Consider the following 13,911-nt stretch of genomic DNA (forward strand, 5'->3'; position numbering starts at 1 on the left):
CGGACTTTGGAAGACATTTTTTCTAAAGCAAGCTAAAAATAACAGCTGATAACTGACAGAAGAAAGAATGCAATTACAGAGTCACAAGCTGTGAAAAAATTTGTCAACGCCGACTATATGAAAAATCCGCAATTACTTTTTGGGCAACCCCATATTTATTTTAATGTTACACTAACTGCTGGGATTCACTGAATAAGGTTAAGCCAAGCGATCAGCTGTACTTGTAGTTTTTGGCAGTACTTGACATTGAGGATGTTAACTTGTTCTCTTTCTATATTTATCCTTTGTTTACATTTTTTCCTATATCGGTAGATTTGACAACCTTAATGATGTTCATGGGGCCTATCCACTTTATGTTTTCGCAAGTGACATAACCTTGTATTAGTGAAACCTGACTAACTGCCTGGTTCAATAACTTTTTTTACTCAATTGAGTCAAGTCACTCACTCCAACATCTGTTTTCCTTTATGAAATCAACTGGTTTTTATACAAGGGCGAACGAAAATCTCTCACTTTCAATGATACAAAGTTAGTGAACCAGGCAGTAAGAGAAATGATTTGATTCGGAATAAGCTGTCGTTAGACGATAAAGCCTAGTGCTGACTTCAGTCACAACGAAAATGCCTTTTAAATTATTGCGAAATCCGACGGACTCTTTTCTTTGTCCGAACATGAAGAAAAGTCAAACAACAACACTGTTGTGTGTTGACAAGACAAAAGTATTGAAGCAGAATTGATTCGGCCAATTTCGTGAGTGTTTAATTACATTAGCAATTAAAATTGTGCGCAATTTATCCTAATGAATCAGTGTTTTGAGCAACTCGTGGCGAAACAACACAAATCATATAGTGCAATCCACCATTTTGTCATCAAGCAGATCGACGTTTTATTTAGAATATAACAAAGATAATGCAAACAAAAAACCGACATCTTAATACCGACAAACCTGGCCGCTGTTAACAGCTATTCGCGTGAGACCACATTTCTAAATCCGCCTTGCATTGAAACCAATAAAACAAACAGAAATGATGCCGGCAATATTTTCAAGTGTTGCCACTATAATAGTTTTTTGCCATTTTCTTCACTTAAAACAGTGTACCGCCGGTTTTCAGCCAATGTTTTTTTATATGGAGTTTGACAGCATTCCGCTCGAAATACTGGACATAATACTCAGCATTAACTATAATGCACACGCACAAATTTTACCGCTACTTATAACGAAAATGTATTAAACGCTACGCCACTGTGAATATTCACGTTGTGTAAACGATACCTAAGCACACATTCTCAGACTACTAACTATACATGGCAACTCTGTTATCAGCAGAGTTGTTCTTTTATCAAATGTCATTTTTAAAATAAAGCTGTTTGCATTCTCCAAGGCATCATCAAATTTTCCATTATTCCGTGATGAGAAAATGTTGTTAAAAATTTCTTATTGTTATAATTTTTGTGAACTTGTGTTGTTTTAAATATATATTTGTTAATACATGGCGGGTAATCGCCTTTATAACCCCATTTGCCTTGCTTGCCCATAAATAAGGGGCCAGTTTTTAATTGCTCAACGATATTTTCCCGCCCAGCTTAAAAAATATATTTGTATGCCAATTGTTACTTAAAAGCCAGCATATAAAAAACATTTTTGTGAGCATACATATTTATACATTCATTTAAAATGTATACGCCAAGAAAAAGGCAATGCAATAATGCCATCAATGAAATGGCATCTCCAAGAACACCGGAAACCCCTATGAGTTTTAGCCGAGAATTACGACAGGTGTTGCAAGAGCGTAATCTATTGACGGTAAAATCTAGAAATAAGGGTAAGTTATTGATCTACAGAGTTGATGAATATGATAATAATTTGTATGTGTGTGTGTGTGTGTGCCTGCAGTGTGTTCCATGTTGATAGGAGGCACAGGACGCTCACCAATATCTTCGCCCAATACGGAAACGGACAAACGAAGAACATTTCGTTTGCAGGCCATACATGAAATTGTTACATCGGAAAAAACATATCTTCAGCAATTGCAAACGTTGATCGATTACTTTGTGCAACCCTTGAAGGAGCAACAAATCATAGATGAAGCCAGTCATACCACACTCTTTGGCCAAATAGAAATGATAAACAATTTAAATGGGGAATTCCTAAGGGAACTTGAGTCGGATCTGGATAATGTTGCCCAGGCCTTTTTGAAGATGGCTCCTTTCTTTAAACTGTACTCAGTTTATGCCTTCGATTATCGCCAAGCTTTGTTGGTATTGCAGGAGCTTACATCCAAGAATGGTGCATTTCGTAAATTTTTGGAAATCAATGAATTTCGTCCTGAAGTACAAAGAAAGCTTAACTCTTTAATGATAGTGCCCATACAAAGAGTTCCGCGTTACAAATTGCTGCTGGAACAGGTGCTGCTCTACACCAGCCCAGCAGATGCTGACTTCAAATTGCTAAAGGAGTCTGTGAAACAAATCGAAAGCACCGTCTCACACATAAATAGCTGTGTGCAGGATCAGGAGGTCACACAAATGTTGATTAATATACAAAACTCTCTGGTACATCGTACACCGAATATTGTAAAGCCCTCACGCAAAGTCATAAAGGAAGGAGTATTGAATAAGGTTACCCGCAATGGCAACGAAGTCAAACGTTATTGTGTCCTCACCTCAGATATTTTCATGTATTGCAAAATACTAAAGGATCGAGCAGCTAATACGGTGGTTGAAAACTCCCTAGAATGTTGTTGCATATTTCCCCTGAAAAAGTGTAAAGTCTATGAGCTTTTACCCGGCCACTTTAAGGTCACCTGTCAGAGTGATGGCATAATCTTTAACTCCCCTGATTTGCAGTTGTCACGTATTTGGGTGGGCTTTATACGCGATGCCATTGATTTGCATATACAGTGCCGCAAAACATTGCGCAAGGAGAGCAGCAAGCGAACCCCATTAAGGAAAAAAGATGTAAAGAATTTCGGTGAGGACTATATGTTGAGTCCAAAGAATAAGAAATCGGTAAGAGTTTTTAGGAATTAATTCAAAAAAATATTAATTGTCTATTTACTTCTAAACAGGAATTTGAAAACATATTTCGCAATAAAAATGCTGAGTCCGAAGACGAAACTGGGGCTGATAACTCGTTTACGGCAACTAATTGTTTTGGTGGCAGCAAGCGCAAAATTGTATCGCATGCTGCTACGCCAGTTACAATGGCAAAGAGCCTAACTGCCGCTAGGCAAAGCACACCCACAACACCAAAACCCCCAAAACGTAAAGCTCCGGAAATTGTAGATGAAAATGAGAGCATCTTAAGAGACAAAAGTCAACATAGTAGTGGTATAGGCACCCCAGAAAATCGCCTCTCCAAATTATATAAATTTATATCCAATGATAAAATGCGGGCCACCACACGTGGCATTCTGAAGAAAACTCAATCGAGAACAAATGTGCAGCCGCAACCAAGCTTGCAACAACAACAACCACAAGTTAATCGTCTCTCTGACAATGATCCCACCTACGGCTTCGCTAGCCGCTATTCCGATTCCAAGTCATATTTTAAGGCACACAATGTGGACACCACCATACCGCATGCAATAGTAAAACGTGAAGATTTCTTAGTGGACAGTGGCGGCTTAAATTCTGATGCTGCAGGTAATTTTCGTGATGTTCTCTTCCCTTTGAGATCTAGCAATGGCAGTAATAAAAGTAACTGGAGTTTGAATGGAAAAAATGGCAGTACTTCACCAACAACGGCTCTCAAAGAGAATTTTGCCAACATCAGAATTTCATCACCACCACAGAAAAAACGTGTGAAATTCGATGATTCCTTAGATGAGTTGTATGAGCAGCCGACATTTGAATTTCAACGTCACGTTACCCAAACAGATGGCAAAAATGGAACTACACTACGTGAAAAAATCTACGACTTTTTTGCAAATTTATTCTGAGAAAAGGGTAAACTGGATTTTATTTTTAAATGTCTTAAGCAAAGTTTAAAGTGGACTAGATGCTAGTTCCAATAGTCTAAATGTTTATTTTTAAAACTCATTGCTGCACAACTTTATTTTTTTAAGATATAAACCAATACTCCTATGCATACGTATATCTCTTTGTCGTTGTATGAAATGGCAGAGGACGTAAAAAATTAAAATTTTATACATACTTGAAGAATGAAAAATCCTTCAATCCTTCTCAAGCCATAGAAATCTTCAGGCTAAGGGGAACTATTAAGGCGCATACCCCCTCCACTACTTGGTAATACACCGCAAAATACACCACAGATCGCCATCACTTCTCTAGATTGGATACATTATCCCTGATCTCCGCCCATCATGCGACATGGGGTCCAAATCATCTGTCAATTATTTAGATGCTTCAATCCCATGGCAGCCGGTTGTACGTACCAGATTGACCCGATGGATTCCTTCATCGACAAGGGCTGCCGCCTCAGTGCTGCTACAACAACAACAACATTTAGTTGTTCAGCAAGACGTATAGTTTGTTGTTGCTGTAATAGTCTGTGTTGTTATTGTAGCCGTTTGTTGTGTTCTATCTTTCGTCTGCTTGATTCTGTTACGTGTCAAGAAACTCTGCGACTAAGATGGGGTGCGTCCACAAGGATCTGGGTCTAAGTCGAGTGGGTCTGGCTGGCCCACTCGATCTCTCGTGTCTTCATCTTTAGTTGTAGCGGCAGTGTGTCTAGATCCGGTTCTAGGAACTCTGCGACTAAGGGCGGGTGCGTCCAGAGGGATCTGGGTCTGAGTCAAGTAGCTTTGGCTGGGCTGTTCAATAGATCACATGTGTCGTGTGGACCCAGGACACAATCGGCACACACTCCCAACACTCTGGCATCAATCCTAGCTCTGTATCAGTTAAGACGGCGGCATTTGCCGCAACGTAATTGAGTACTAGTACTGTGCAGAGGGTGACTTACTTCTTCAGGTGCGATGGGTTACGGTCGATCTCGGTCGAGGACTGCGTTCACTAGGTAGCTATACAACGCTTCTGCAAACGTCGGCGTGAATGGTAACTAGACCCGACTGAAAAGCCGCATGATCTAGAGGTTTTTTCTTTGATATAGGCGGTGGATGCCTATCCACAAGATTGTGATTAAGATGGTCTCTGCGATTGCAGGCCCAGTAAATGCTACTTTGACAGCAGTATTTGTGGCTTCGCATGGGTAGGATCTTTGTTGTGTTTTTATTCTAGTAGCCACATTTTCGTGTGGAGGTAGCGATCCTCGTCTGCTTACCTAAAGCAAACTCGTTCCGCGAAAAATTATGGCCATTGATTATTTGAAAGCACCAATAACTCTCCTTATCATATCAAGCACCATTGTCATTGAGTATTTCAGCAAGAGAGGACGTGGTCTACATGAGAACTGAGGAGACAAACAGCCCGTCGATAAACGTAGGGTAGGATTCTCGCTCGCATGGGTTGGATCTTTGTTGTGTTTTTATTCTATAGTAGCTACATTTCCGTAGCCACATAAGTAAGTTAGCTCGCAGGGATATTATGGCCATTGGTTATTTGAAGGCGCCAATAACTCGCCTTTGTCATATCGAGCATCATGGGCATTCAGTATTTTAGCCAGAGATAGAGAGAGATCTTTGTCTCCTGATGGAGATGGTCTACATGAGAACTGAGGAGACAGACAGTCCTTCGCTATACGTAGGGTAGCATTCTGACAGATCTGAAAGTTATTCCACTCAGCGGGCGAGTCCACACCGGCGCTACATAGTTGATCACCAAACGGTCAATTGCTTTGCAGTCAACAAGGATTATTTGCCAGCAAACCAAGTGCTCCCAGCAAGCGACTTGAGGACCTTGTCACAAATTTCAGTGACCTACGCGGAAGATTTGGTGTCAAATGCGACACCAAGTATTTTGGGATATTTGGTGATCGAAATTCTTAAGCCTTCGACTATCACATTCAAATATCCTTATGCATCTCCACTATGATAGAGTGAACAGTGTGACTGAAGATTTGGTCGAGGATATCTTCAAATTTCTGGCAGTGAAATTAAAGGCAAGATTGACAGTGTAGCGGTTCAACCCCACGCAGATGTCATCAAAGAGGATATCGGAAGCCATGTTGTTGTTGTTATTGTAGCCACATTTCATGTGGAGATGGGGACCTTCGTCAAGCTCCTGTAGGTGAGCAAGCCCGTTCCGGTCCAAAGGACCGATCGCCGCCGGAACAAGGTGGCCATTGGTTATTTAAAGGCGCCAATTACTCGTCTCGTCATATCGAGCATCATATGCACTCAGAATTAGTGGAAAAGCCGGTGACATCCGGCCTCTTACTGAGACTCTCTGCTTGATATCACTGATTGTCCGCGACTGCCGTTGCAGCTACTCCGTATGAAGCTTTCCACTATCCGCAACCTGTGGACGCGCCTGGTAACTCGGAGCTAACCTTCTCGTGACAGCAATGAACACCACACAAATTGAAGCTCAATGTTCCAGCCTGTGTGGCGCTTACAGCACCACCACCATGATCCACCGTGGCGCAGAGGTCAGCATGCCCGCTGAACGCAAGTGGCCTCCGCCGCTGAATGCGTGGGTTCCAATATTGGCGAGAACACCAAAAATTTTTTTTGAGCGGTGGTTATCCCCTCCAAATGCCGGCGACATTTGTGAGATACTATGCCATGGAAGAAAAAACTTCACCCCTGAGGGATGTCGCACTGCGCATGCCTTTAGGACTCGGCCAAAAAAGGAGGCCCTTATCGTTAAGCTTAAACTTGAATCGGACAGCAATCATTGATATGTGAGAAGTTTGCCCATGTTCCTTAGTGGAATGTTTATGGGCAAATTTGCATATATCTCCAATGCAAATTTGTCCATGAACCCTGCCTTGGGGAACTCTATACTTCACTCTACGGAGCTTCGACTTCTTATCTTTAAATTCCATCAAACGATTGGCGACCACACAGAAAGTTCATTATCCAACGTTTCATGCCCGACTGGACAAACGTGTTAGCGATTTTCTCAAAAAGCGTGGCATAACTGTCCGTATTGAAGGCTTTCGAGAGGATCAGAGCAGAGATATGCAGTGGTAATTCCACTAAACAACTGAACCCCAAACGGATAGTTCGTAATTCAACGTTTCATGCCCCACTGGACGGACGTGTCAGCGATCTATTTAAAAAGCGTGGCATGACTGTTAGTTTAGAAGACTTTCGAGAGGTCCAGAGCAGAGATCTGCAGCGGTGTATCGCATTTGCGTTGCACCGCAAAACTGAATCAGCGCAACTAACACAAACATTCAGTAGCGGACAATCAGCGGTATCGATCGGAGAGTCTCAGTGAGAGGCTGGGCGGCACCGGCTCTTATACAAATGGTCAGTGCCTATGATGCTCGATATGACAAGGCGGGTTATTGGCGCCTTTAAATAAACAATGGTCACACTGTTCCCCTCGGCGATCGGTCCTTTGGACCAGAACGAGCACTCTCACCTACAGCCTTCAACATGAAGCATTCCACTATTCCACAAATCGATGCTCAAAGTTCCAGCCTTCGTGGTGCTCAAAGTTATCCCGTGCCAGGCCGTGTTGTTATATGATTTCGAAGCATGGGTACTTGTGAAAACAGGCGAGATGGTACCTGCCGTGTTTGAAGGTTTGTAACAGAAGAACAAAGCTTTACTAAATTGGCTATGACTTACTTGCACTGCCTCGTCTGTGATCACAAGTACCAATGCCTCAGAACCATATACCAACACGGGTAGCAGTTGTTGCAGCAGTGTTTTGTACACTGACGCGGCAGCCCTTGCCGATGAAGGAATCCATCGGGTCAATCCGGTACGTACAAACGGCTGCCATGGGATTGGTAGTCGTGTATAGTGTAATTTTCGTCTGTCGAGAGGTGGCCTTATTTCTAAACTGCCTACTTAGTCCAAAGTAGCATCTGTTTTCCAGTATTATTCTTCGCTTTATTCCAAACTGGTGTCATTCGTCTCGGTTACGGCGGTGCCGAGGTAGATAAATTTGCTGACTATCTCAAAGATGTGGTTCCCATCTTTCTCCATTTTCTCTATCTGATCGGTTGTACAGGGCTTTTTGGGAGTTGATACCATCCATTTCGTTTTATATCCATTTTCTGTCAGACCCATTTTCATCGACTCTCTTTCGATTCTTTCAAAGGATGCAGGTACTGCTTCCGACACATACAGAAATTTTAGCAGCGCAGAAGATAGCAACTTTGAAATCTATTCTGTGTCGGCAAACGGAACAAATGTTCTGTCATAGCCAATTAAAGTAAAAAGAATGCCTCACATAACCATCGCTAAATGTTTTTCTGATGTACTCGTCAAGTTGACATGCTCCCATCTGCGTCACAGTGACCTGTCGCCAAGGAAAACGTCAATCCCATTTCAAACATTTCAATCCCATGGTACATACCGGATTGGCCGATGCAGTCCTTCATTGACAAGAACCGCCGCCTCAACTGCTACACAAACAACAACAAACGTTTCCAAGATAATTTGCACCCACCATTGCACTTGAAAAATTGACTTTTCGCGGCAAACCAGAGTAGTTCTGGTGGTTTAATTACGATCCGGCAGATACAGCCGCCTCAATTCCTACAGAGCAAGGATTGATTCCGAAGTGCAAGATGTATGTCCCGATTGTGACCAGGGACCACACGATAAAAGTCACCTGTTTAACTGCCCAGTCAGACCCACACGACTTAGACACAGGCCCCTCACCCCATCTTTATCGCAGACCCCTCTTCTCCCCATCTTTATCGCAGAGTGGATCTTGACACTAAACAGAATCAATCAAACGAAAGATAGAACACAACAAACTGCTACAACAACAAGGCAATTTTCACCTGTTCATATCGTGCTAGAAGATGTTTTGCTTATCCTTGCCTTTGGTTGTTGCAGGGAATTGTATGTAGTGAGCCCCTTATTCATCGGAGGAAAACTGAAGTCAAGCATTTTAAGCTTATGGCTCCGCAAAAAATTACATCTTGTTAAATGACGTTGTCGACTGGCTTTCCTTCCATCGAACTTTCACTAAGAAAGTTATATCGGGTTTATGATTTTCTAGTACTTTTCCGTTAAACGCATTTTTTCCAAATTTGTCACAATCTACTCAAATTGGGATTTATAGTAGCCCCAGCAATAATGTCTCATTTTCTAAAAAATAAGGGAGATAGGAAAATCGTAAAGCTTTCTTTTGTTAAAAATGGAAGAACGATGAGTAGCTGAAGTTCTCACTGGAAAATAGAATCGGTCAAGTATATTTTAGCTACACAGCCTTAACTTAACATTCTATTCCTTTTCCAAAAACCGAGTGTCCTTTAGCATTTCCAATAACGATATACATATATTTATACTATAATCTATGTATCAATCATATTAAGATCACACATTTACCATTTGATATTTATTTACAATAAAGTTTTGAAAAAAAGCAACATTAATTATTTTTTACCATTTTCTAATATGCCGAACTTTTGACATAAACTCTTCTATGGTTTTTTCACACAAATCATTGGACCACAGACCCTGCTTTTTAAAATGTGAGCCAATAATAGCGGCATTAATAAATTTGCTATAATTATCTATATTGTCCTTAGTAACGCCAGAACCGACGAGTAGAGGAACTTTAACTTTATTAATTAAATCTTTAAAATCTTGAGGCTTAGCTGCATCCCCAGTGGAGTTGCCTAAAAAACAAAAAAAAAATGAAGAAAAAACCAAATTAAAAAAAACCATCGACTAACCAGTGATAACAATGCCATCGGTTAGAAAGAATTCTGCAGCTTTAGCTGTCTCCAATAAACTAACATCTTGGGTTATTGCATGTGAACTATGTTTTTTCTTGAGGTCAGTAAATATTAAAATATCTGATGCATCTATTTGTTGACGATATCTTAAAATTTCCCCAGCACAAGCATCTGTGTAGCCCTCATCGGCAACGTGGCCAAATACAAAACCTTCGGCTCGTATATAATCCAGCTGGCAAGCTTTTGCAACCGCCAGAGCCTGTCTATTGCCACAAGCCAATATTTGCACACCAAGTGGAATTTTCGATCGGGAAGTTAGTGCTGAGCGTACCTCTTGTGATATGCGTGCCATACATGCAACCGTTTCGGGGCCAAGATGTTGATGCTGTACATATGGAATGTCATGCATGTTTTCTAGTAGAATGGAATCCTGGGGTAGAAAAATAAAATTAGAAAATCCAAGTAAAAGTGTGCTAAGTTCGGCCAGGCCCAATCTTATATACCCTCCACCATGGATCGCTTTTGTCGAGTTCTATCCCGGTATCTCTTTTTATACAAACAAAGGATAAGAGAAAAGAATTGCTATGCTAATTGAATTGAATGTTGGAGACCATAGTTAACAAATTTCAACCAAATCGAATAAGAATTGGGCTTTTCAGGGGCTCAAGAAGTAAAATAGGGAGATCGGTTTAAAGAGGAGCTGTATCAGGGTAAAGACCGATTCAATCCATATTTGGCGCATATGTTGGAGATCATGGGCGAAGCCGTTGCACAAAATTTCAGCAAAATCGGATAAGAATTGTGTCCTCTAGCGGCTTAAGATGTCATGATTCCAGATCGGTTTATATGGCAGCTATATCAAAACATGGACCCATATGGACCATTTACAATCGCAATCGACCTACACTAACAAGAAGTATTTGTGCAAAATTTCAAGCGGATAGCTTAACTCCTTCCAAAGTTAGCGTGCTTTCGACAGACAGCGGGACGCACGGACATGGCTAGATCGACTTAAAATGTCATGACGATCAAGAATATATATTCTTTATTCTGAGGAGTTACAAACAGAATGATGAAGTTAGTATACCCCCATCCTATGGTGGAGGGTATAAAAATTTAAACGAGAATTTGTTTATGTCCAACACATAGGACCATTCGCACAACGTATTCGACTGAAGGGAATCATGAAGCCGCAAAATAGTTAAGATGATTGAGACACCCGGCACGGGATAGTTGTGAGCACCACTCAGGCTGGAACATTGAGCTCCAATTTGTGTGGTGTTCAAAGCTGTCCAGAGAAGCTTAGCTGCGAGCTACCGGGCGCGTCCACAGGTTGCCGATAGTGGAATGCTCCATACGGAGTAGCTGCAAAGGCAGTCGCGGACGATCAGCGGTATCGAGTGGAAAGTCTCAGTGAGAGGCCGGTTGGCACCGGCTCTTGCACAAATACTGAGAACCTATGACGCTTGATATGACAAGGCGAGTTATTGGCGCCTTTGAATAACCAATGGCCACTCAGTTCCCGCCGCAATCGGTTCTTTGAGCCGGAACGAGCCTGCTCACCTACAGGAGCTTGACGAGGATCGCCACCTCCACATGAAAATTTGGCAATAACAACAACAACGACGATCGAGACTTGAGACATTACTCTTCCCGAGCTTTGTTGGCGAATTTCCAAGTGCTGCGCTCAGCACTGTTAGATGTATTTCCAGCTAGTAAGTAGGGAGTCACTGTTGTTGTTGTTGTAGCCTGAGGCGGCAGCCCTTGCCGATGAAGGAATCCATCGGGTCAATCTGGTACGTAAAACTGGCTGCTGTGGAATCCACTAATTATCGATGTTTACTTGGGTGTGTATGTTGGGGGTCAAAAGTCTACTTCATACACCAAATTTCAACTAATAATTGGGAGTCAGGAAGGTGCATCAGTTCATATGGAGGCTTTATCTGTTTAGGGAAGAATCCGTGTTTGTTGTGTGTGCTGGAGCTCATCCAGTATTAAAAAAAATCAACCGTTTATATTTAGTTTTACTATTACCCATTAGGGTCTTACGGAAATGAAGACGGTAATTCCAATAGTTTCTAAAGCATCTTTTTGTTGACGCTTGTATGTTTTTCCTATATGAACTCTTTTTTTCACTATTGATAATTACCAATTCATATTTTTGATATATACTGGCTTCATGTTTTGCCTTTTCAATGGTCTCCAACCAATTGCCCTTATATAGAGGTGTTCCTAAAATTAATATCAAACACCTGTTATTAGAATACAAAATTAGCGGAATTAAATAATAGAAATTATTAAAATACCTGGCAGAGCATCGACGTGTATCATGCCAATTATGTTGCATTGGGAATTTTTAAAAATTCGGGAAAATCTTTGCATTTTAAGAAAAATATAATAAAAAAAATGTAAATAAATAAGTGTGCCGGCCGGTGAACGGCGAGAAAACTGGAAAATATACATTCACGATAACTGCTAAAAGGGAAGTTTTTAATCACAATAATAGTAGGGTGTATGGGGTGTGCACACAGAAAAATTAGAAGGACGAGAAAAATTTCGATGAATTCAGTATCAAAGAAATCAAGCATGCAGGCCAAACAAACGTCTATGTTCGACGTCGACAAACAACCTATAAATAAGTGTACCGGCTGGTGAGCGGCGAGGAAAATGAAAAACATACATTCACAATAACTGATGAAAGGGAAATAGTAAATCACAATAATGATAGTGTGAAACTGGTGTACACACAGGAAAATTAGAAGAACGGGAAAAATATCAAAACATGCGGTTGATACTAAATTCATAACTATTCTATCCAGTTCAAGTCGAGGGGCCGAATAGCCGTATACGTGAACGAGTAAAATCGTTCGAAATCTTTCTATTGTGAATCATGTACCTCTTTATTGAACGGGAATTTTTGAAATTTAAGAACTTAATGTTTAAATCGATTATAATTTGTAAAATAAATTGTATCGAAATGTCTATAAAAGTGGTATATATTATTGGGATGCCCAAAAAGTAATTGCGGATTTTTTAAAAGAAAGTAAATGCATTTTTAATAAAACTTAGAATGAACTTTAATCAAATATACTTTTTTTACACTTTTTTTCTAAAGCAAGCTAAAAGTAACAGCTGATAACTGACAGAAGAAAGAATGCAATTACAGAGTCGCAAGCTGTGAAAAAAATTTGTCAACGCCGACTATATGAAAAATCCGCGATTACTTTTTGGACAACCAAATAAATACGAGATGAAGTTCCTTTCGATATGGCAGCACACTCGATCACGTATGCGGTAATTCGGCCCCATATGTATTGGACAGATTTCCAGAGAAAGATTGTACTGGCGATTTATCGGGTTATGAGATAACAACAAATAACACGTTAATTGCATTATATATATTGTACTTAAATACAACACGGCAACAGCTGACAATTTTGAAAATTACAATCTCGTAAAACATTTCTTCAGATGCCGTGTTTTTTGTTGTTGTTATTGCAGTGCATTGTACACTGAGGTGGCAGCCCTTTCCGATGAAAGACTCCATCGGGCCAATCCGGTACGTAGCACCGGCTGTCATGGGATTGAGGAATTTAAGTGACATACGCAAGCGTACATGCTTATAAATGAATGTGCATATCACACACATCCACACACAATTCTTGAAAACATTTGCATATTTACTTTTATCGATTATTTGGACATGAAATCGGGTTTATTTTGGATTTAAAAATAAATCCTGCATAAATGGGATTTATTTTTGTATCGTAAAACCTGGAAAAAACACAGGATTTAGCACTTAATCTCGAAACTTTGAATTCGTAGCACTTTACTGATAAAAACCAAATCGCCGCTCTGCCCGTTCAGACAGGATTTACTATTGTAATAGAAGCTTATGTCACTTACCAAAACATAAAGTGGACAGGCCCCATAAACATCATTAAGATTGTCAAAATCTGGTTATTGTGAATGTAGGAAATGCCAGTAAAATTTTTTTCTTCTTTTCCAAATACGCTTCAAATTTGTAATTCAATTTGAATTTGAATATGAACAAACGCACATCGCAAGAAAGTGAGAAAAACTCAAACAATTACAAGTTTGACAAGCTTAATGACGAATATTCAAAAAATTGCATGTAGGCCGATCGGCTTAACCTTGACGAGTGAATTTTGCTG

General features: G+C 40.5%; 2 protein-coding genes across 3 annotated transcripts; one reads left to right on the top strand and one right to left on the bottom strand.

Moving 5' to 3' along the window:
- Window positions 1–1,377: 1,377 nt before the first annotated feature.
- LOC106087350 (uncharacterized) lies at window positions 1,378–4,096 on the top strand. The gene is made up of 3 exons (XM_013252367.2): window positions 1,378–1,823; window positions 1,895–3,009; window positions 3,069–4,096. Exons 1-3 carry the CDS (start codon window positions 1,676–1,678, stop codon window positions 3,939–3,941), a joined length of 2,136 nt encoding a protein of 711 aa, XP_013107821.2. The 5' UTR covers window positions 1,378–1,675; the 3' UTR covers window positions 3,942–4,096.
- Window positions 4,097–9,365: 5,269 nt separating this feature from the next.
- On the bottom strand, window positions 9,366–12,198 carry LOC106087343 (uncharacterized protein F13E9.13, mitochondrial). Of its 2 annotated transcripts, none has more exons than XM_013252357.2 (4): window positions 12,043–12,198; window positions 11,886–11,968; window positions 9,734–10,166; window positions 9,366–9,676 (listed from the first exon to the last, which is right to left on the bottom strand). In XM_013252357.2, the coding sequence occupies exons 1-4, from the start codon at window positions 12,116–12,118 to the stop codon at window positions 9,438–9,440; spliced, it is 831 nt and encodes a 276-aa protein (XP_013107811.1). In that variant the 5' UTR covers window positions 12,119–12,198; the 3' UTR covers window positions 9,366–9,437. The 2 variants fall into 2 exon arrangements, with proteins under 2 accessions (XP_013107811.1, XP_013107812.1); XM_013252358.2 differs by having other exon boundaries at window positions 11,886–11,988; window positions 12,043–12,167.
- Between the last annotated feature and the right edge of the window lie 1,713 nt (window positions 12,199–13,911).

The sequence above is a fragment of the Stomoxys calcitrans genome, chromosome 1 (genome assembly GCF_963082655.1).
Source record: "Stomoxys calcitrans chromosome 1, idStoCalc2.1, whole genome shotgun sequence".
NCBI lineage: Eukaryota > Metazoa > Arthropoda > Insecta > Diptera > Muscidae > Stomoxys > Stomoxys calcitrans.

Excerpts from the sequence above, each read along its gene's own strand:
- LOC106087350 (XM_013252367.2), top strand. The coding sequence starts at position 1,676 with ATGTATACGCCAAGAAAAAGGCAATGCAATAATGCCATCAATGAAATG. Across the intron at positions 1,824-1,894 it reads GGTAAAATCTAGAAATAAGG|TGTGTTCCATGTTGATAGGA; the intron begins GTAAGTTATTGA and ends GTGTGCCTGCAG. Across the intron at positions 3,010-3,068 it reads GTCCAAAGAATAAGAAATCG|GAATTTGAAAACATATTTCG; the intron begins GTAAGAGTTTTT and ends ACTTCTAAACAG.
- LOC106087343 (XM_013252357.2), bottom strand. The coding sequence starts at position 12,118 with ATGCAAAGATTTTCCCGAATTTTTAAAAATTCCCAATGCAACATAATT. Across the intron at positions 11,969-12,042 it reads ACACGTCGATGCTCTGCCAG|GAACACCTCTATATAAGGGC; the intron begins GTATTTTAATAA and ends TATTAATTTTAG. Across the intron at positions 9,677-9,733 it reads CGATGGCATTGTTATCACTG|GCAACTCCACTGGGGATGCA; the intron begins GTTAGTCGATGG and ends TTTGTTTTTTAG.